The sequence below is a fragment of the Microchirus variegatus genome (assembly GCF_963457635.1).
Source record: "Microchirus variegatus genome assembly, chromosome: 17".
NCBI classification, from domain to species: Eukaryota; Metazoa; Chordata; class Actinopteri; order Pleuronectiformes; family Soleidae; genus Microchirus; species Microchirus variegatus.
This window is the reverse complement of record NC_139818.1, coordinates 6,811,616-6,836,113: the sequence shown is the minus strand read 5'-3', so window position 1 is coordinate 6,836,113 and position 24,498 is coordinate 6,811,616. Positions and strand designations below refer to the sequence as shown.

The 24,498-nt window shown below is 41.4% G+C and overlaps 1 protein-coding gene across 2 annotated transcripts in view; it reads left to right on the top strand.

Moving 5' to 3' along the window:
* Positions 1–24,498, top strand: part of LOC310939425 (voltage-gated potassium channel KCNC1-like) — a 64,584-nt gene that overhangs the window by 28,289 nt on the left and 11,797 nt on the right. The window contains exons 3-5 of one of the 2 annotated variants that reach the window (XM_083904179.1): positions 11,655–12,636; positions 16,628–16,822; positions 17,807–17,935. In XM_083904179.1, coding sequence (XP_083760305.1) covers positions 11,655–12,636; positions 16,628–16,822; positions 17,807–17,928 — 1,299 coding nt within the window. In that variant the 3' untranslated portion in view covers positions 17,929–17,935. Of the gene's footprint in view, positions 1–11,654; positions 12,637–16,627; positions 16,823–17,803; positions 17,936–24,498 lie in introns of both variants that reach the window. The other variant, XM_083904178.1, reaches the window with a different exon arrangement.

Genomic DNA, 24,498 nt, shown 5'->3' with positions numbered 1-24,498 from the left:
TTTAACAAGCTGTTGATTGAACCGTAACAGTGAGCTGTTACCCTGCCTACCGCAGCTTTAAGTGCGATGACATAACATCGCAGAGCTGAAACAATTACTCGCGACAACTGTGATACGATGATATGATGAAGTTTGATAATCGATCGAAAGTTGTTTTTTAAAGGATTTAAATTGATTAAAATAATTTTTTCCGCTTTGTAAATGTGAATATTTTCTGGTTTCTTTGCTCCATTTTGTTTTGAGGACAAAATTTAGAGATTTGAGAACATAGCAATTTTATTTCCAACACATTGTTCAACATATTTTTGGACCAAACGATCTCTCGATTAATCGATCAAGAAAATAATTGAGTAATCTATTATGAACATAATTGTTGGTGGCAGCCCTAAAACGTTGCAGATAAATAAAATGCTCAGCGTAGCATCAAGGAGGAATGAGGAAAAAGAAAATTAATGGGGTTACTTAAAGGGACACTGTGTAGTATTTATGGGTTTATATGACCCAAAATCCACTTTTGTATACATATTATGTGCTCCTGCATTGTCTAGTCGCTGTATAATATTCTCTGTTTCATTTTCTTAGTGTCTCAAAAAGTCTGGGCCTGTAATGTAAAATAACATGGTCGCGGGCCGCTACTGCATTGCCACGATGCCATGTTTATACGGGAGCCTGTATAGACAAACCCGAGAGAACAACTCGAGCGTCGCTTAACTTGTAGCGGAAGTCCCGCCTCCACTGATGGAGCAGGAAGTCTGAGGTATAGAGTGGAAACAGGCTGGTCAGCTGGAGAGAGCGCCGAGACGAGGCTGAGAGCGAACCTTTTACGCGTTTAGAATGGACCACGCGTATTTTACAGCGGATAAAGTAACACCAGTACCTGACCGTACGCCCGCAAAGAAAAGCAAAAACGATGCTGGAAAATGTGACCTCGACAAAAGAAGGCAGTAATCATGAGTAAACATCGGTGTTGAATTTCCGAAGTGTAGAGCGCTGATGAGGGACAGGGTTACACACTGATGTTGACCTGCTGGACAGGTAATTTCACATACTTATCTAAATGTTACATTTTGCGCGATGGCAGTCACTAAACACAGGTTAGTGGGTGTGTGTTGTATTACTGTTCGCCCTCAGCGGCACCGGACGTATCTTGGCTCTGCGAATGTAAATACGTGCCCTGCTAACCCCATCTCCAAACGGCTATGTGAAATAACTATCATTACCAGTTATTGCGGTGACAGTTTGTGTGAACATGCACCTAGCCTGCTAGCTCGCTATTAGCCATTAGAACGCTAACACAATATGAAAAAAAAAAAATCTATTCATTTCGCGTCTTAGACCAGTGCTAATACGATATACAAAAGACACACTTATACATCTGAATAAATACTAGAACCTCATCTGCTGTCACGGAGAAAGACGACGAGGACGACATTTGACCGGTTGAGGATACCGTAGCGCTCAGGGAAGGGAGGGGGTGAGCAGAGGAGCAGTTCGTTGTTGTAAATTTCAGCCTCTCCTCTGATGTCACTATAAATTACTTACTTCACCTTTAAATGAATGTTCAACATAAAAGTGACAGTGACGACCTGACAAACTTAAAGGCCCTGGTATATTTCCACGCACAGCACACAGTCCCACGGATCCAGTGCGCATGACGCAATTTGCGTTTTGGACCCGGACGCAAAGAGCATGTTGGGTGCACATGGACGCCGCATGCACAAACTGAGTATTAAGCCCCGCTCACCAAGCAGAAAAAAAAAAATTAGACAACAGAAGAAGTAGTCGCCAAGGATAGTCATCAAGCCTCGACTTGTGACATTCTCCTTGTCACGTTCATGAGCATTTCATTGTTCGGTTCGGGTTTTTCTTTAACAGTCCAAGCCTAAAGTAGCTAAAGCTTAAATTTCTCAGGGTTTCACAGTATAAGTGATGGTACAGTTTTCAAATGACATCGTGACATTTGGGGGAGTACTATGAAGAAATCACATCACTCTCCTGTCAAGAGGGAAACTAACATTAAAATGTAGGTGATTTGAGTGCAGCGGAGCCACACATTGGGTGTTTATTAGTGGAGACATTGGCAAATGATTTTCCATCCATCCATCCATTATCTACCGCTTTTTCCTCCACCAGAGGGTCACGGGGGGTGCTGTGCCTATCTCAGCAGACATTGGGCGATAGGCGGGGTACGCCCTGGACAGTTCGCCAGTCCATCGCAGGGCCACATATAGACAAACAACCATTCACTCACACTCACACACCTACGGTCAATTTAGAGTGGTCAATTCACCTAATCCCCATATCGCATGTTTTTGGACTGTGGGAGGAAGCCGGAGAAAACCCACGCACACACGGGGAGAACATGCAAACTCCTTGCAGAAAGACCCTTGTTCCAAAGTTGTTCCAAAACGGGGCTCGAACCCAGGAACCCGGGTCTTCTTGCTGCAAAGGCAAGAGTGCTAACCACTACACCAACCGTGGGCCCTGCAAATGATTTTATTTTTATTATTTTTATTATTTTATTTAAGGAGTTGCATATTGTACAGAAAATGTTTCAGACTGAGCTCCCCTTCAATGTCTCAAAGTAGGCTTTCAGAGGAGCTTGTGTCCTATTTGGGGGAGCCCCGCTCCCCCTCGCTCCCCCGTAATTCAAACCATGATGGTACAAGAGAAGTGCTATTCCTGTAACCTGCCAAGGTTATACTCGTGCTGCAGGCAAAGTGGCTACTTTTGCAGTCTCTGAGTGATGGGCACAGTCATGCACCCCGAGATAATGGATTAATTACCCGACCCAAACTGATTGCAGTGGTTGCCCTTCAGGAGAATGTTCTGTATTTCACCCATTTATATTTCATGTCTCATACATGTGCAGATTTCGGATAATCCTTCAGTGTCTTCTCATAATTGCTGACTCTGCATCAGTGGTTGCCTATTTTGCTTTATTCTATTGGAAGGACTGTTTGTGCCCCATCCTTTCATCACACTAATAATGATCAAACATCACCTTCAGTGTGTGTGTGTGGAACAAAAATCCTGTCAATAACACCTCAATTCTTTTATTTGTCTTTTACATCTTCGTCAAGGTCACTCTCTCCTTGCCTGGCAAATGCTCGGATGAAATGGAAACAATCAGCATCACACACCAAACGCTCTCAGTTTGACTCAGGCTCTACCTGTACTGTAGCTCTATGCACCAGCTGAAGGAGCAGTATTTGGTTCAGTCCTGTCCTTGGTGCCTGAAAGCAGAGGCTAACGCAGTGGTTGTCATGGTGACAGAGAGCCAGGCAGGGCTGTGGTTATACTGTAATGATAAAGCGCTTCTGGATGGTGCCGCAGTAAACACAGCGCCACTAGGGTCCCGTTAAGGAAGAGCACAGCACACCAGCATGCATGCAAATTACCTTTAGAGCTAATATGGGCTCTTTGGTTAAATCTATTAGATTCACCTTTTCTCCTCCTGCCGTGCTCTCACCTGTCTACCTAAGTCATTGTCTATGCTCTGTCGTCTATCTTTTATTCTCCTGACCCTCCATTGCTTCACTCTCTCATTTTCATTCACCTATACATCTCCCTCTCTTTTTTTGTTCCGCTCTGCTTCTCTTGTTGTCCCTGTCTCTGAATCTTTGAAATATTATCATGTTAATGCTCTTTCCAAATCTAATTTCAGAGTCTAGAGAGATGGAGACTCTATTGGGCCTTGAAGGTCATTGGGCTGCAGGGGTTGCTTCACTATAGGGAATCCAATGCATTCTGCTTCCCACCGTTATTACGTTGTCGTGGCTCTGAATCATATATTCAGCGCATAAACATGGCTGTTCAGAGCTGAACGTGTACACGCGTTCGCGTTGCAGTGAGGGGAAAAAGAGATGGAGGGTGGGTTCAGGAAAGAGGAAATAGATATAATAATTCTGAATTGACAGATTGCTAGTCCTCCTTTTATCATCGTCCTCCACCTCTTTCTTTCCCCTCCATCTCTCTCCATCACCTCAATCCAATGCTCATGTAGCTACCGCTTACTATCAGCTATCAGCAACACACACCTCCTGTGCCCATTGGCTGTCTGTCATGCAGTGTGAGTCTCACACACACACAAGTGTGCTTGTGTGCCAGGCACTTAAACCAGCGACACATGTAAACACACACACACACAGAGTTGATGAATAGATGTGGGTACATTTTATTAGTGTTATAGCAGTGGGAGTGCTTCTCCTCTGCTCACCATGCTGCTGCATATTTTAAAAGGCCTCGCTGCTGTGTCGAACTGATCAATATTGATATGATGTTCAGGTTATCAGTGTACATAATTCTGTTTTATTTGATTACAGAGTCCACAAATGTTTTGTTTTAGCAGCACCAGGGTTAAAAAACCTGGTTAATTCCCAAACCGATCGTCTTCCGAAACAACAGTTAATCACTGACAGTAAATAATAGCAACGCATTAAAATAATGAATTAATCTGGCGATTATTGTCTCAATTAATGGATTGAGTTGTTTTCCTTAAACTGTCTCAAATGTCTTATTTTGAGCCACAAACCAACATTATTCAGTTTCTACTGCACAACTGCACAGTTGAGTTACACTGTGTTTTTATATTCATGTAACTTTTTTTATTATTTTAGGATGCACTTGTTTACAATTACAAATGTACAATTTGTAAGGTTAGTTCAGTAAAAATCTCTATCAAGGCGAAGCAAAACTCGGCGACCTTGAGTGTCATGAAAGGCGCCTTCAAATATAATGCATTATTATTATTATTATTGTTATTATTATATAAACAATAAGACTGATGTAAAGCTATAGCTTTATATCAGTCAACAGAACGGAGACCCAGAGGAGCAGTCACTTGTTTTGGAGGAAAATGTTTCACCTCACTTTCACCAGTCGTCCTCAAGGAGTTCACACCACGGCTGTATTGGCACGATAAACTCTGGAGGCCGAGTCATTGCACCTCACATTTTGTTTTCCTGCACTTTAGCTTCTTCTTTGTTAGCTGACAAGATTAGCACCTTGGCTGATGTTTGCCCTCTGCTGGTGCAAAACATAATTACACAGCATGTGGGGTCCACATTACATGGAACCAATGAAGTAATCTGTGCTGTTTCGATGGCTTCCTCTCATATTTAGACCTTTTTGGTGACTGAAATGCAAATGTGTTACTTCTCGTGTGTTTAAGACTCCCTGGCAGTAAAAAAACACTCAACGGCACCGTTTAATTTACAGGGGAAACGGTAAATCTGCAACAATCTCCTGCTTCCTCACGATGTTTATACTCCACCAGCTAGAAGAGAAAAACCTAAACATTTAGAAATGATTGTTTTAATGTGGATGCATGTTAATCCACCATTATGTAACAGGGATCATTTTTAAATCGATGTCTATCTGTGTTTATTTTCAATATTTTCATTGAATGGCTTTGATAATTTCGAGCTTCACAGCTGATTTAAGTTTTCAATTATTATTAATGGTTATTAAATTAATTGTCAACTAGTGCTTGACAGTATAGCAATAGGTTATATCACAGTATTTTTATGGTTTCATGTTTTTTTTGTGCTTGAGCATGAGTGAGAGTATGAGTGTGTGTTTATTTCCATACATTATTGATACTCTAATACATGTCTTGTATCAATATCAATACAAGGTCATTGCAAAACGTTTATTTTAATAGTAAAATATTTTTGAATAAACATATTTTCGGGCACCAACCTCAATGTGGATGTCTATGTGTAGCCTATCATTTTTGACTGCCTGCACTGTGTGCAGTGACTGCTCATGATCCACGTAGAACAACTAGAATAAAGAAGGATGTGGGATCAGTCGTGGATGCAGGCACATGGAACTGTGGACTCATGTGGGCCCTAACTTTCTTAGACCGAGTGAACTCAACCGTGTCTGCCAGCGATGTGGTTTTGCTCTGCAGACACGTCTGGCAAGGACAAAGGCTTATCACCATGATGACAGAGAAACAACGTCGAGCAGATTTTGTATATCCAACATGGCTGCCACCGAAGAGCAGTTGTCTTTAGATTTGGTTGTTGCTTAGCCTGGGTGAGATGTGGTTTAACCAGGCTACACTCACTGTTGCCCTGCATACATCATTGATCACACCACTTGGATGTGGGAGGTGACGTGCGACAGTAGGTCAGTGGTAGAGCCCTGCACATAGCTGTGATTGGCAAAAACTATAGTTTAATTTGCCATTTATACCGTTTCCAGACTCATACTCAGGCTGGCTTTACACAACAACGATCTGAACACAAACCACAAAAGTGGCGTTGCGTTCCCACTTTTTATTTTGCGTTTAGACGAGCGTCTTTGGGTGGAAATCTGCATGCACACGGTGACGCAAAAGTGTGTGAAATTTGATGTAGTATGCATGCCGGGTGGCTAGGTGGCGCTGTGAAGCACTGTCATACAACAACACCAGGAGCGAGCGCTGAAACGTCCTTCTACTTCTCTCTAGTAGCGCTAGGCTACGCAGTAGTCCACAATCGAAAACCAAAACATTAACTCTGCGTAATTGCTGAAATGACTCCTGGACAGGTATCAGAGCAGCTAGGGTGACTTGAATGTCCGACAGATGGATCTAATCCGACATGTTTGTTGTTGTTTGTCTGTACTGCACATGGATCTGACGTCAAAGCGTAAGGGAGGATAGCCAGCGTGAGCAGCTCAGAGAACACTTTTGCGTTTTCAACCCTTTAGACGGGAAAGCGACAGCAGAGCGTTTTTAAGATTTCCACTGTGGAAGGTGGGTTAATTTTTTTGCGTTTTTAAGCCCCAAAAACGCTGTAGCCGTCTGAACGAAAGGCACATCTGATAAAATATTTTGTCGGTTTCACCCGTGAGCGTTGTCGTGTAAAGCCAGCCTCAGTCTTAAGTGAGATTGGTATGCAGTCTGGTGTTACTTCTCCTTTCCACTGGTCAAAAACACGCAAACATCAGCTAACACCTGGCTCTTGTCTTGTCTCTTGTATGGGAACAGATGCTATCAGCTTTCACTTCCGAATCAAATGACTGTATAATAGACTCAAGTCGAGTTTTATCGACTCAGGCTCTGATCGGCAACATGAAACCGTGGTTTCACTTACCTCAACTCCCTGGAGGAAAAACAAAAAACAAAGACAAAACTCCTCTACTGGTAGTGGTTAATGAGTCAATCACCTATTTTGATGTGTTCAGTTGTTTAGAATCAGCTTTTTTCTCTTGTCCTTTTGTGATATTTATACATAGAGAGATAGTGTACAAAGTACATACATTCAGAAGCATGGGTGAACAGAAACAATACAAGTATAAACATCATACCCCCCTCACTCCAACAGAGCCCAGTCCCTGCTGTAATATTACTTTACCATTCGACAGTATTGATCCAACTTGTATATGCAACCACTTATATTACATGCATCCGTTAAGTATCAAAATTACACACACACACATATATATATATATATATATATATATATATATATATATATATACACATATATTAAAACAAAACAGTATGATACATAAGTAGATATAATATATATATAACATATTTAGCCTTTGTGACTAAGGCCTGTCATAACCACTTACCTTCAGTCATATAGCATCGACTCACTCTTCTCACTATCAATTAATTTTAAAGCTTCTCTTTTCATGGCACAGTGTGTGTCGGTGAATTTCACTCACTATTTTGCCAATTGTTCCTCAGCTTCTCTTTCCTATCATATTCCTCCAGACTGCTTTAACTTTTTTCTTCTCTACACATGGATCCACATCTTTTGGTCTCCATCTGCACCTGTCTCCCTCCCGGTGTGTCTCCACCTGTGTTGCCTACATAATAAATGTGATGTGACTGTAGTTTTGCCACTACTTCCTGTAGAGCTGGGCAGTATATTGGATCAGACTCACAAAAGTGACCAACACTGCTGCAAAAAGAATAGTTCTTCACACACCCAACTTCGTTGAACTTAATAACAAGGCCACTGTACGCATCACAATTACAACAGAACAGGACAGCACACACCCACTCACTGGACATCTAGTCCCACTGTCCTCAGGGTGCAGGTAAAGGGCTTTGAGGTGCAGGAGGGCCCACTTTGGAAGAAGCCTGATTCCCTCAACTGTTTTATGTATTATGGTGGATGTGTGGTGGTAAAGTATGTTAAGTCTCTGTTGTGTTTTTAAGTCTCTTAGGGTGCATTCACACCAGTCCTTCTAAATCAAATCCTAGTTTGTTAGATCGGAAAGTCTGGTTTATTTGGGGAGGTATGAATGTGCAACTGAACTCTGATCGGCACCGAAAAAAGCAAACTCTGGTCTGCCTAAAACATAGGTCTCGGTTCATTTCAAGTGAACCAAATGCAGGAAGCATGCAGGACATTGTGGGTAAACACAGCCAAAACATACACACACAGACCATGGATGTATTATATGAACTGGATAGAGCACCGCCCCTTGCTTCCATTCATTCCTATGAAGCTGCTCACCCAGCGCATATGCCAAAAAAGTTTTTGACTTCCGCATTTATTTCCGGGTTATGGGGCCCATAGAGCATGCGCAGTAGTGTCCCTACCATATAAAGATCTATAAAAGCCCGTGTCCATGTCTCGAGGTGTCCTGTGGACACTTTTACAGGCGTCTCTTTTACTATTGCGGTGCAATGGGAAAATTGCTTTTGGGCTCCATGGGGTTTTCTGTCGCAGTACCCACAGTGGCCACCATGTAAAAATTGTCTTCAAGGCAGAGGGTGCTCTATCCAGTTCATATTATACATCCATGGTGTAGAACGATAGCCGGGAGAAATGTCTGAGTCCATTGTTACAGCCTATGTGTGTCGTATGTTCACATAAGTTGTCCTGCATTAACCAACAGATGAGTGAGTTTTCTTGTTCATTGTTGTCTTCTCCTTCAGTAATTCTTGATGCAGCGCCTCCTCAGGCGACAATTATTCAAAGGGTTCGGTTTGTTTCACTAAGGTGCAAAAGTGTGAAAGCAAAGTTGGACCGGCTGAATGTTGCAACCCCAATTGAACCGAGTCCACAATTGTATGGAGTCTAGCAGACTATTAGGTGTGAAAATGACCTTAAACAAGTGCAGTGCTGTGAAAAACAATGTCCTCTTGGGGACAGTAAAGTCTAAGTATATCGAAATTGTATCTATATCATGACAAGATACAGTCTCAGATTTTGGATACCATCGTCTTGATAAGGTATCTGTAATGACTTCCTGGTTTTAAAGGCTGTTGCATTGATAATCAAAATACTTATTATATTGAATAAATTAGTGAAATACACTAAACCTGGTCGAAGTAGGAGGGTAATTGAGAACCTGTGTGTGTGTGTGTGCGTGCGTGTGTGTGTGTAATTGTGTGACAGAGGGGGAGAGCACTGCAGCAATCTGAGAAAGTAGGTCAGACACCGACAAGCAAGAAGCATAACAAGGGAGAAAAGAAGAGAAGGGAAGCGATGGAGAGAGTAGAGGGGAAGTAAATAGGGAGGAAGAGGGTAGAGTCAGGGAAGGAGGGAGGTGGTTGAAGATGGAACATTAGAAAACTTGGAACAAGCCTGATACAAACCACTTAAGATGCATGGAGTTTATCCTGTATAAATACACAATTACAATATTTACATATAATTGAAATGATGCATGACCACTCAGTTGCAGGACCATGTTCTCCCCATGTGTGCATGGCTTTGTGACTCTAAATTGAACATAGGTGTGAAAGTGAATGGTTGTTAGTCTCATTGTGGCCCTGTAATGTCCAGGGTGTGACCCCACTGTTCGCCCAGTGACAGCTGGGATTACACCATCATGGCTGACTTTACTTTTCAGCTAATCTCAACAACAACAATAATAATAATAATACTAAATCCAACGGATTTGTGTGTATATATATATATATATACATATACTGTATATATATATATATTGAAATCTAACTGAAACTTGCTCCCTGCATGTGTTTCATTATGAGTCTTCATCTCTACATTACATAAGCTCATGTTGAAAACACACACTGAATGCACAACATAGTGAGGGCACTTACTGTAGGCTTCTTATATATATATGGACTCCACTCAAGTATGAATTACCTTTCTCTTTGGCTCTTCAGGCCATGTCTTTGTTTCATTATTTATTTGATCAAGCACAAAGTATACTGCATCTATAAATACACTGCAGGTCTCGTAGGAATGGACTGCAGTGGAGAGAGCATGGGCAGCACTATCCAAGCACGTATTGGTGTTATCATGCCACTGCAACTGATCCAGTGACAGTTCACAATTGAAACATAAAATCAAAAAACACATGAAAACATCAGAAATCTCTTCTGAAGTAGCAAATTAGTTTGCTGTCCAAAATGTGAGGGTGAACATGCACATGTGCACCTGTACAAGCCACTCCATAGACTCCACCTCCTGTGTCAGCAGATAGTTCCATTCATTCATTCATTCATTCAGGTTAGCGCTCTTGCCTTTGCAACAAGAAGACCTGGGTTCCCGGGGTTCCTGGATTTGAGCCCCGGTTGGAACAACTTCGAGCCCCAGTTGGAACAAGGGCCTTTCTGCAAGGAGTGTGCATGTTCTCCCCGTGTGTGTGTGTGGGTTTTCTCCAGGTTATCCCGCTTCCTCCCACAGTCCAAAAACATGTAGATTTGGGGATTAGGTAAATTGGTCACTCTAAATTGACCATAGATGTGAGAGTGTGAGTGAATGGTTGTTTGTCTCAATATGTGGCCCTGTGATGAACTGACGAGCTGTCCAGTGTGTATCCTGCCTACCGCCCTATGTCAGCTGATAGGCACAGCACCCCCCCCCCCCCATGATGGTGGAGGATAAAGCAGTAATGGATGTAAACTGTTGAATTGCAATCTGGTCATTAGAATGATTACAAATGATATGTAATGGATGGATGTACTTGGACTCCTCTTACCCTTGAAACTCCTCGTACACATCATCACTTCCTTTCACCCTGGCCTTCAAAATAAGGTTACAAAAACATCTTGTATGAACCTTTTGCTCTTGGCAAAATAGCTTGTTGTTTTGCTGTATATCAATACAAGATTTTGTAATCTCAAAAAAAAAAGATTGTGGCATTCTAAAAATTATATACCTTATTTCAGGAGAAAAATACTTCAAAAACATTTTATTGCACTTTTTAATCAGATCAGAGCGGAAAGACAACATGCTCTACCACACCTCCACATACAATTAGCACATTTATTTTTTAAACTTTGTGTTCGACACAAGTTACTGTGCTGCATGTTGTCTTGCAAAACTAGCAGTCTAGGTGTCACACGGTGGGTGGATTAACACAGAATTGTAAAGGCCTGTGAGAAATTTTAGAACATGGTGGTTCATACCAGGGAGTCTCGACTTTCCTTTTACACTGTTAAAAAACCGTTTTATCTATTTGGTAGTTTTTAATGCACAGAAGGATTGTGTGGAGTCTATTGTAGAAAGGGCCCGGTTATTTAGGTGTAATGAATTCATTGAATAGGACCTTTACAATGACGTGCACAATCACAAGTGCTTTTCCTCTGCTCTCTCCTTTAACTGCTCTACTTTTTTTCATACTTTGTTATGTTTGTTGCCCTGATGAATTATCCGATTTGCAACTGACCCACCTTCCTTTTTCACCCTCTTTTCTGCTGTCTCTTTCTGTCTCCCTTCTAGTATGTGGCATTTGGTTCCCTATTCTTCATCCTCATCTCTATCTCCACCTTCTGCATGGAGACACATGAGGCCTTCAACACCATCCTCAACAAGACAGAGAACGTCACAGTGGGCAACACGACCCATGAGGAGATTGTATACGAGGTGGTGACTGACAGCTGGCTGACATATGTGGAAGGTGTGTGTGTCATTTGGTTCACCATTGAGGTCCTGCTGCGAGTCACCTTTTGCCCAGACAAGTTAGAATTCTTCAAAAGCACCCTCAACATCATCGACTTTGTTGCCATCCTGCCATTCTATCTGGAGGTGGGCCTGAGTGGTCTTTCCTCCAAAGCTGCCAAGGATGTCCTGGGGTTCCTCCGTGTTGTGCGATTTGTCCGTATCCTCCGAATCTTCAAGCTCACTCGCCACTTTGTGGGCCTCCGTGTCCTTGGCCACACACTTCGTGCCAGCACCAATGAATTCCTCCTGCTCATCATCTTCTTAGCCCTCGGTGTGCTCATCTTTGCCACCATGATCTACTATGCTGAGCGAATCGGTGCACACCCGGATGACCCAACTGCCAGTGCCCACACCAACTTCAAGAACATCCCGATTGGATTTTGGTGGGCTGTTGTTACTATGACCACGCTGGGCTATGGAGATATGTATCCAGAGACGTGGTCAGGGATGCTGGTGGGTGCACTCTGTGCCTTGGCTGGTGTGCTGACCATTGCCATGCCCGTACCTGTCATTGTCAACAATTTTGGCATGTACTATTCCCTGGCGATGGCTAAACAAAAGCTGCCCAAAAAGAAGAACAAACATATACCCCGAGCACCCCAACCAGGCTCCCCCAACTACTGCAAGCCAGATGCCCTCGCAATGGCTACTGCCTCACCTCAAAGGATCTTGGGAAATGTCCTCGGTGGAGTGATGGGTTCTGGAGGCATAGGGGGTGACTGTCCTCTGGCCCAAGAAGAAATTATAGAGATTAACAGAGGTGAGTTATATATTTGTTACATATTTAAACTTACTTTCAAAACAAATGTAGTGCATTGCCAAAATATTCACCCCCTTGGATCTTGGATATTTCTTTACATTACAACCTATAATTTAAATGTTTTTTTTTAAATCTGGATTTCATGTAATGGATGTGCACACAATAGTCTAAGACCTTCAGAAGTCACATAATTAGTGAAATGAAGTCTGTGTGCAAACAGTGTGCAATCTATCTGCCATATGATCTGTCAGTATATATGCACCTGTTCTAAAAGGCCCCAAAGGCTGCAACCCCACTAAGACATGTCTTTCAGCAGCAGGGAATGAGAAAATGGTCAGAATCGAGGGCAGATGAATAGCGCTAAATATAGGGATATTCATGAGCAAAACCTGTTTCAGTCTCTGCCAGGGATCTGAGACGGGTGGATAGTTATGCCTATTGAAATGTTATGTTATTTTGTCCTATTTGTTGTTTGCTTCACATTTAAACAAAATATCTTCAAAGTTGTAGACATGTTCTGTAAAAGAGATGATGCTAACCCTTAAACAAATACAAAACAACACGAAAAATGACAAGGGGGGTGAATACTTTTGCAAGGCACTGTATCTTTTGACAAATAAAAATATTATTGATAGATATATATAGAGATATACTGATCTCTAAATAAGTGTATTTTGTTGAAGTGTTTAAAAAACTGACCTGCTTCTGAGAAATATGACTGATGACAGTTGAGGGAGGTTAATGTTTTCACTGTGCTTGGCACCTGGTGCTGGAGGTTGCTCTTGGAAGTTCCTCTCTGAATAAAATTATTTTGGACAGTGTACTGTTTGATAGAACTGCATTATAATTGTCACTTCCACAAAAAAACAACATATCCAAATCAGAATACAGTATCAGTTTTGAGTCCGTTAACAAACAAAACATATTTTCTAATCTGAAGAGCAAGTATATTTGGCCAGTGATTTTCAGCAGCACTACAGATTTTTATGTTAAATAAATCATTGTAGTGTCTTATCTTTGGATATTACATTTGATTATTTTGCCCTTCTGTTAAAGATTAAACTTTACTTTGTTTGTTTGTACTTTCAGGTAATGTGATTCACTACTACTGGTGGTATATTTGCATAACCTAACTTGTTTGTTTCAAGTGCTGCTGATTGTAGTCTGGAAAAATGTGACGCCACCTAGTTCAAAATTAATAAGTGGTGTTTCAGTTGAAGTTTTCACCATATACATGCAGCAGCATCAGTCCAGGGGAGGTTTAGGCTACATACATATTACTTCATATTTAAAAGTGTAAAAATGCACTTTGAAAACTCCATCTCTGCTTTTAGTTTGGATATACAAAACTGGATAAGTTCTTATCGGCCAAAGCTTTCATTATCACCAAACACTCATTAACACTTACTTTCAGTTTCAGTTTAACCCAGGGGCCTCAAACTCGAATTACATGGGGGGCCACAGGAGCTTCAACTGGTCAGGAGGGAATGTTCAAGTAGAAAAAAGTCCAAGTGTGTGGGGGAAAAAAAGATCTGTAGATCTGTAGGGCTGAGCGATATGAGCTTAAAATTGTCTCACAATATTCCATCACGATATAGCAATAACGACATTTGTCTGTGTTGCCTAAAGTGCCCACTTTTAAGAAGAAACATGTGTTATCAAGAAGTGATGCACAGTTTATTCTAGCTCCACCCTGGAGAAATCACTGGCCCACTCATGTGATCAACTGGTAGACCCCCACCTGTCAGCAAAGAATGGAACTAAAATTAAATTTTATCTATTACATTATCTATTCAGACTGTTTTTTAATAGATTATGTCTCAAAACATCCTAATGGATGATTTCAAGTGTTTCTATCTGTAAAATGCAGTTAAATCACAAAGATTTAACTGCATTTTACAAAGATTTACCTGATTCAACAGTCGATTTTGCAGCACCAGTCATCAGTCACATGATACACCTTTAATGCATAACTTTATTTCCTTAATTATTAGTGAGCCTGAAATTACTGTTTTTAGCAGTGATTTTACTAGATCCTGTTTGGGCTCGGCTTTCTGTCGTGGTTGTGTAACGTGTATGCAGAAGTTGCATGGGACATTTTTTGGGACAACTACTTCTCACCTCCCAGTCAAATTCTGGTTAATGTCCAAATGAACTCATGTGAGAGTATTACAGCAAAATCCCAGGTAAATCAGTTAGGTCTGTCCCCAATGATTGATTCTTTAAAGCTCCCATAGAGTGGTCCTATTGCACATATATGTTAGTTATGGAGGTCTACTTACATACACTAACTTGTTTTTATGGTCAAAAACCTCCTAGTTTCTGTAAATGAGCCGATAGAAATCTCCTCACTGAAGCTCTCGTCAGTCATGCTGTTTCAGACTGAAATCTCACCCAGAAGACAGACTGTGTTGTGACTGGCCAGCCAGCGATTACACACCAAAAAAACAGCGTTAATTGGAACTTCCGTTCTATTGGGAGCTTCTATCACTAATTATTTAAAATTACGTCGGTCACTGAGTAGTGAGGAGAGTCTCTCACACTGTCTAAACTTGCAAGAATGATTTTAATGTTGCAACTTTTCAGTCCTAAACATTCATTTGGGGAAAATGTTTTGATTGATGAAGGTATGCATTATTTATTTCACAATTACTGCTCAGATCATTTGATTAATCTAATGACTTATGTTCAATTAATCGAACAACTAATACTAAATAAAAGAACAAAAACAGAAATTTGTATTAGTTGAAAGATATTCATCACAGTTAGTGAATCACAGAAAGTGTATTTATAATATTGATTTGCCCCAATCCATAGACAAACTACTTAATGTTATGTGGATGAGCAGTACAGGTCAAACTTAAGCCCAATTTATACTCCTCTACGTAGGTTATGCGTAGCCCTCTGCGTCAACGTAGAGCCTGTCAGAGAGCCTCTCCGTCGTCTCCGACTGCACAACATATTTTTAAGTGTCCGTCACTCCGTCAAGGGACAACGGAGACGGCAAGAGCTGCGATTGGTCCTCAGGTGAAGCTGCTCTGTGCCGGCTCACAGTGCGCACCGAGTGTCCACAGAGGGCGGAGCTGATCACCGCCGACAACGTCGCTGCCAAACTATAAATACGTCATATCTTAACACACACAGCACAAGTTTAGACTCTAAATGGCCAATTTCTCGCCTCAAATCATCTTAAAACTGCGTTCCGTGACACAGAAAAGTGAGAAACGGTCACTGTTTCAACAACAACAGTCTTTCTCTCTCGGACGCCATTGCTCACTGTAGCCAAAAGCACAACATCCTTGCGCAGCGACCCCTACTGATCAGGCGGGAAATTGCAGCGCGTATCCATCCATGACGCAGAAGTATGAAGGCTCGAGTGGTCTCCGTGGTTACGCAGTCGGATAATGCATTACGCAGTCGGAGAAGTATAATGTGGCCTTTAGCATTGAGACTATTGCTGAGATGCATTTGTAATCAGAAATTCCCAATTCCAAATCTTGGAGGAACCTCACATACGCCTAGTTTGGATTCAAAAATGGCTGCCCCCATATAAATATGTTTTGCTTGCATGCTTATTTCTTCTTTGTGGGAGCCGAATATTTTCATCCCTACTACGCACCAAATACAGTGTTGTTATCCAGTGGTATTGCTAACAAGGCTAGCCATTTGCGTCCATGTTTTTTTTGTCTTCTCTCTGGAATGTGTTCCACTCAGAGGTGACATCACTCCCAGCTCTGACTGCCAAGTTCCAATTATAAATGGATCACAGTGTATGTTAGCTTAGCTTGTTAGCACAGCACCACCTTATAATCTGTCATTATGTTGCCTAATCTAGCAGCCCCAACTTCAAAGCCAGTGTATTTATGAGTGCACTGCCTCCTGCTGGCTCACTTTAGCCTTCACGCCCACCTGGATGTCATCCTGATGTTGTGGACACATTTGATTCAGCAAATCTTCTGCTCTTTGCCCCAACTCAACTCTTTCTCTCTAGATTCCAAGCAGAATGGTGATGCAGCTTCAGCCGCCCTGGCTAATGAGGACTGCCCCACCATCGACCAAGTACTGAGCCCAGACGAGAAGAGCCCTCTTGGACGCGGGCCTACCCGCGAGCGCTACCAGCAGGACCGTGCCTGCTTCCTTCTCAATACTAGAGAATTCCGTGCTACAGATGGGAATGTGCGGAAAGGTACGTTTCACACCAGGAAACAGATACATAAACATGCACACCAAATGTTAAGATATTTATAACATACTGTATGTGTTTATATACATCTGGTACAGACATGTACACAGAGGTGACTGCATGTATTTGAGAACAAACATTCAGAACCAATGGGTTGGAGAGCCCACATAAAACTGAATAATGAAGACTCATTGACAGAAATATGTAATAGACACCAGTCACAGCCAGCATCAACACACACACACACACACACATGCACTCATACACTGAACTCTTCAGCTCTGCTCTGTTTGTTTCCACCTCTTCACATTGTGTCTTCATCACTGCTTGGGTTTGTGTTTTCTTTTATCTGTCAGACAAGATTCTTCTGTCCATCTACTGTGCTCCTTTTTTTTCTTTCTCTTTTTTTCTCCTGTCAAAATGTGTTGCCTCTCTGCCATATCACATTCATTCATGCTCATGAACAATCTCTGTCCTTCTCTCTCTTCTGTACTCAGACAGTTGACCATGCATTAATTTTCTTCTTGTCACTTCTGTTCCTCCCTCTGTTTCTCTTCTCCCCCACAACCCTCTGTATTTTGGCCTGCTGCCCTGCCCCATGTGATGAAACCCCCACCACCACCTAACCTAACTTAACCTAACCTAACCTAACCTAACCTAACCTAACCTAACTTAACCTAACCTAACCTAACCTAACCTAACCTAACCTAACCCCCTGCACACCTTCCCCTTCTGACTCCCTTTCTCCCCCTTGCCCCATCTTCACAACCATGCTTTCATCCCCGTTTCTTTACATTGCACATTGTGCCTCTACCCCCAAAAAAAAAAAAAAAAAAAACGTTGTTCATCATCTGCGTGCTCATGAACACCTTAATTCATTTACTACTGCAATCCAACCACTACCAACTGCCGCCCACCTGCACCAAAAACACTCCCCTCACACTTCCCCCAAATTTTCCAAACTTTCCCCCGCTGACAACAAAGTAGAGGCATCTGCTCCGGCACCCAGCACAGACTCCCCTCTGACTGAGGATTGGTTAAAGATGGAAGGGTCTCTGTTACAGCAGGACCTCAATGCAAACTCCACCTCCTCCTGGATCAAACCATAGGCCAGAGGTAACACTAACAGAGGTTTAAATAATAATTATAATACAAATGAGCCCATAACCAAGACATCATCCACAATTTCTTCAGCGCTCCATGACATAGCATGTTTTGTATCTGTATCAGTGCAGCAGCAGCCTGCTCAACACACACATACACACACAACTGCACACACTAGGCACGACATGAGTTGAGTTGTGTCGACATGTTCAGAGGATTTTGTTGTGTCACCTGTTTCACAGTCTCTGCTGTTCGTGAAAATGTGCTGTCATAGACTAATTGCAACTAACAGCTGAGCTAAGGTTAGGCAGTGTGTAAATCTGAACATTAAGGTTTTTGGTGACAAATTGCATTTTAGGGCTCAGCGTACATTTTTAGCACATTCATTTTTTTTGTCACCACCTCAGTGAATAATGTAGAGGACGAAAGAAAATGGGATTATTCTGTGCAATGATATCGTGTGCAAATATGTGTATACCTACGTGTGTGTCTGTGTGAGAGTTCAAACTTGAATATGAGGGGAAGAGCACATAGATGGCGGCACGCACATGTGCAAACACACCCAGCAGCTGAAGTGAAAAGAAAATAACCCAGTTGTAGTGTCCCGTGTCAGTAACTAATAAAACACACTCAAGAAAAGATTGAATGGTGGGAACAGTGGGTCACGTTGTTGTCTGATGTGCCTCTGTGTTGTTGTCTCTCTCTTCAGGTTGTGTCATATCACGCGTGTGTATGTGGGCTTTTTCATTCTTACGTGTTATACACTGTGTCTCTGTCCTCTCAATGCCGTCTGAGTGTTGTGTTTGTGTTGTCGTCCGTATGGCTTAATTTGTCCCCCCCCCCCCACTGTGTTTATTCACGTTGCTCCTGCCCCCGGTGGACCTGCACCATGGCAAACAAAATGATACACTGCAATTTGGACCTTTCTGGCCATGACAAATACACTGTCCACAGTTGTGTGTGTGTAATACGTGCACTTGTGCTTGGGTTAAAGTCTTCATTCCTTAACTGAAGAGTACCTGTAATTGCACTGACGTTCCAGGCTCATTCATGATATGAATATTCAGGTGTATGGCAAGCATGTTTCCAAGGCCCAAGGTCACTGGGGTCATAGGAGCAATTAAGGTCAAGGGATAGTACCTCCTGAGACATGCCACGCTGGTAACTGCTGCAAACTTTGACCACTGCAGCTTTGTTAACAAAGACACTTGGATTGTGAATCAGTTGTTGCAATGCTGAAAAACAAACAAAAAAACATTTGTACTGTGAGCGTGAAATGGGTCTGAAATACTATTCCCTGGACCATGTGCCTATAGCGTAGTCCAAAGTTCAGGACCTTTTGTATATTCACTGGGGAGACCAGAATTGAAATGATAAACTGCACACTGATACTGAGCAGACAGACAAATGAACACATTTCATTGAAAAGTCACTACATGCAAGGTAAGCAAGTCTCAAGCCCTTCACTCTGAGGTCCCTGACATCGCTTCAGTCTCACTGGTTCTTATGTAGTAACTGTGCAATTTAAATGCTATTAAAAAAAAAAATCCCTCTTTAAAGCAAAGCAGGAGTCTGCTGAGGAAAACAAGGCTCGGTGTCACCGGAGAGGCACTTCAGGGTTTGGGTTTCTTACAGGAAAACTACACCTGAAAATCCATACATTCAGTTTGTCAATACATAAAGGCCCTTGTGTCTTTGTGTGTCTCTTAAAGGGATCATTCAGGTTTTTTGCTGACTGCCCTTGTGCCAGGAACCAGCCTTAGACACATGGCCGAAAACTATTTAGAATGTATTTATATGGCCCTGTGCTCCTTGTTGTTTTTAAAGAGGGATTGCCCCGCTCTCTAAAACTCATCCTTGTGTCCTTCACTTGTGATTGATTTATTTTTATTTTTTTAAATACACGTGTAAGATGTCTTTGCTTTTATCTTTTATTAGCTTGTCTGTTTCTTCTCTTTGATTGTTTGTTAAGTTGACTTCCTTATGCACCCCGTGCAATATGCATGGCTCATTGAGGTCTAATGGTCAATCACCTTTAGATTGCCCGTTCCCAATCGCTCCTCTACACCTTCTTCAAGGTTCACGTCCTTGGTGTGCAGCTGTTTTTCTCCTTTATTTCTTGGGTCTTTCTGTTTCTGTTTTGTGTTTCTAACATGGTGTGTGTATCTTTCAAGTGTTTTTGTGGGGTATTTGTGTGTCAAATTGTGTTATGATTATTTTTTAAATTATTATATTTTATTGTTCACTGTGCAAACTATATGTTTTTTTTCTTCTTCTTGTCTTTGGTTCTGTACACTGTTTTGTTATCTGGTAATTTGACCTCCTCTTTGTGTTTCCTGTGTTGAGTTTCACCAACAGCCATGTGTTGTTTTTTTTCTGCGAATTGGAACGATAAAGCAAAGAAAGCAGAACAATTATAAAATGAAAAAAAAAAGGATGAAAAACTCAATTGCTCATTATTTGTGACCAAATTCAGAGTCAAAGCTGTCCTAAATAAGTGTAAAAAGAAGATGAAGGATTTTATTGAACAACTTCCACCACTCGTAATTCCTGCATTGCAAGTCAATACAATTTTGAAGTTGAACATATTAAACATTAGGGACACTGAGTCTAAGCTGTCTGCCTGTCATCCACATTTATCCAGGTTTCATGCTCAATCGTGTAGGATATCTTATGAATATGTTTGAATTTGTATCTCACTGTTAACAACTGCTTCCAACAGCAAAACAAGTTTGTTACCCACTTGCACTCAGAAAATCAACATTTTTAACTCAGCAGGGACAGGGACTTCAGTTTCTATCTGGAAAAGGCTGTTTTTATAAAAACACACATATAAGCAGGCATACAAATCAGTCAACCACGTGTCAGGACGCCATACGACCTGGTCTATCACTTCAATTTGCCACCTCTTGTATATTTATAAGTGTTATATTTATGAGTGTGAGCTGCTGGTGGCGGTATTTTGCAAGACAGGAGTTTTTACAGTATGTACTTACAGGCCACTATAAACTAAAATGATTAATCATGACTGTTACATATCAAATTCAATACCAACTTCAATTTTAGCTCAAAAAAAGTGATTTTACAAATGCACGTTTTGTGTGGTATCACTTGTCAGTCTTTAACTTTCTTTTCTTTCTTTCATTTGTAGATCGTTGTCATGCATGTTGCAAAGTGTACACTCCTTTACTCCTTTGCCTTCATTAGAACACTGCAAATATCCTACGTAATAATTCAGAGTATGTATACATGCATGTACACGTACATAATATGATAAATATTTTATGGAAATGTGGGAAGAAGTGTCAATATAAAATATTAAATGGAATCAAGCTTCCGTGATAACAGCAGGTCTGCTTGACCTACATAGAGTGAACATACAGGATGTAGGATACAGTTGCATGTCATCTAGTTTCTCCAAGAGAGATTCCAATTTCTGTTGACCACCCACCGACCCACACACATATGGACACATTGTGGGTTCAGTAATGGTTAAGGAGAGATCAATGCATGTAATTATGGGTAACAGGAGCTGAAACCATCTTTAACAGGCAATTGATCACATGTAAGAATGATACAGTATATGACTGTGAATGATACAGTATATGACTGTGTCAACGATAGCATCTGAGGAGTCAGCAAATGTGTCTCCATGACATCAGATGATGTACTGTACATACATACTTAGTGTGTTTGTCAGAATATTTGCAGTGTTCCTCTCTCTGTGCCTCAGTGTCGTCCCTCTCCATGATCTCCTCCTCCTTGATTAACACTCATTCTCCATCCCATTCCCAGGCCGACACTGCAGTGCAGGTGTAACTAAATTCTGACTATAGGTAGGTGTACTTATCTCCTCTGTAGGGCTGGGCCATATTAGAAAACATCTTACTTAGACATTGATATATATCACAATATCAATCGAATCCGTATTTCTGTAAGGCTGGGCAATATGACTAATAATATCCCGATATACGAGCTGTATCGGGATATAAAGCTGCACACAGGTTGTTTCTCTGGACTTGTGAAAAGTTTTTTTTTAGATGCTTGTGGCTCTCACAGGAGAGTGACAATACACTGTGAATACACTCTAAAATAAAAGTAAAGTATCTTTTCTCATGTCGTGATATAGATATAATATCCATATATTGCTCAGCCCTACTCCTCTATACAGTAGTTTATCTAAAGTCTGGTTGTAGGTAGAAATACAAACCCTCTCTATAGCTTAAGTCTGGCTACAGGTAGATTTAAGAGGTAGACATGAATCAGACCGCCAACTATTTTGTATTAATCGCCCAGTTATTAGAAATGTTACATTTTTGCTCTCTTGATAAATGTTGCTCAGTTACTAAAACGTAATTTTGTCATCCATTATTATTATTATTATTATTATTTTTATTATTATTTTTATTATTATTTACATGGTGGTGGCATTGTTGCCTCACAGCAAGAAGGTCACCGATTCGAATCCTTATCTGACCGGTGTTTTTGGACTGTGTGAAGAAGCCAGACTACCCAGAGAGAACCAACGTGCACATGGAAAGCACATGCAAACTAACACACAGAAAGATCTGAACCAGCAACCTTCTTGCTGTGAGGCAACAATGCTAGCCACTACCTCACCATGTGGCCATATTTGTGTCATTTTTAAACAGTAGTGTAGTGTAGTAATTAAACTCTCTGTAGTGTGATTTTGCTCAGGAATTAGGCCATCGCTGATTACAGTGACAGCCAGACTCACTCACATCACCAGACTATCCCACAGCTCACAACCACGGCTCATGTACATTTACAGTCACAGTTGTTCAGGAGGAAGTTGCTGAGACATGATTACCTTTCATTGCTGAAGCTTTTTTTTCATCCTCTCTGAAAACCCTACCTTTCTGGAACACTATCAGGTAATTTAATCCCCATGAAAACAGAGTAGTGCACAGATTTCTGTTTGTTTGCGTAGCAGCAAGCCAGACTAGACCAAACACCGTCAAAACATTGTTGTCTAGATGTCACTTTCATTTTAAATATGAATGAGATTTCTTACGGGTAATCAAACATAATAACATAGCACACAATTTAAGAAAAATAACAAATTCAAGATTAAAATTAAATGACTTACCATACATATACTGACAGCTGAGTTGTTATACATTTACTAGTGTATATTGTACATTAGTCGTGATATCAGTCAGAGAATTATATTTTTACAACCACTCGTAGGTCACATGTTTTCCCCATGTGTGCGTGGGTTTTCGCTGGGTTTTCCGGTTTCCTCCCAAAGTCCAAAAACATGCCGAGGTTAATTGGACTCTCTAAATTGACCGTAGGTGTGAAAGTGAATGGTTGTTCATCTCTATTTGTCTGCCCTACATTGGACTGGGGTCTGTCCAGGGTGTGCACACCGCCTCTCGTTCTATGACAGCTGGGATTGGCTCCAGCTCTTGTACGACCCTCATGTGGAGGATAAAGCAGTAGACGATGAATGAGTGAATGAATGAAGCCTTACTAGTCACACACTGGACCTTTAATAGTTTGCCTGGTTTGTCATACTTTAACCCTCTAACTAAAGCAGCAGTTTGTCTTGATACATTTGGCTGGTCGGCATCACATACTTAGGAGATGATTTTGAGAGTGAAACAGTGCCACAGATTGGCCAGACAGCTCCTCAGAAAACTTTGCATGACAAGCAGTCCATAATGAAACACAGTGAAAATGTGTCATCACTACTTTACTGTGTTGCAATGTGGCTCATGTATCTGATCTAGTCTGAATTAAAAAAAAAAAGTACTTTTAGAAATGGTTGGCTCAAAATAGTGCATAATTTAGAGTGGTGGGGTTGGAAAGTGTGCACCACAGTGTTGCCATATATTTTAATTTCAGCAGGATTGCACAAAGGGTGTCAAACTCTACCAGTGTTGTGTTTTGTGTCCTGATTGTGGCCTTGTGATGGTTGGAGCTTGTCACAAATAGTATTAGACAGTTTAGAACTTCAAATTGGAGCGAATATTTCTAATACGTGATAAAACTGTAAACATCCGCCCATGATAGGTCAGTCAGCCGTTGTTACGGCAGACGACGTTCTACCTACCAATGGCGTTTTTCACTTCACTGATGCAACAACACTCAGCACAGCGCCACCTTCCTCTGTGACTGCCTCCTATACCTCAAGGGGAATTCACTGTCTGCATGCTTAAAAAAACAGTGAGAAAGGACACAGAGGCCAATCTGTTAGAACGTAGAAAATAAATGTGTTTCCAGCAAACGGAGCCTCACATGTACAGTATATGTACCAACACAAAAGTGACCTTTGTCAGTGAACCACGTGTCATTTCTCACTGTCAACCAACACGATGTTCTTACCGGGAGATATAAGTGTTTTTTATTGCTGCCAGGATGCCATTATGTGTTGGCCATTTGAAGTTTACATGAGCAAGGACACAATTGGCTGCTTTAATAGCTTTGTAATGCAAAGCAAGTCTCTCCAACTTCATTGAGAGTTCAAACCTCAGGTGGTCAACTTGAGTGAGTTTGTGTAAACCTGTGTAATTACGTTGGCCGAAGAATTGTCTAAAACACCTGAACGT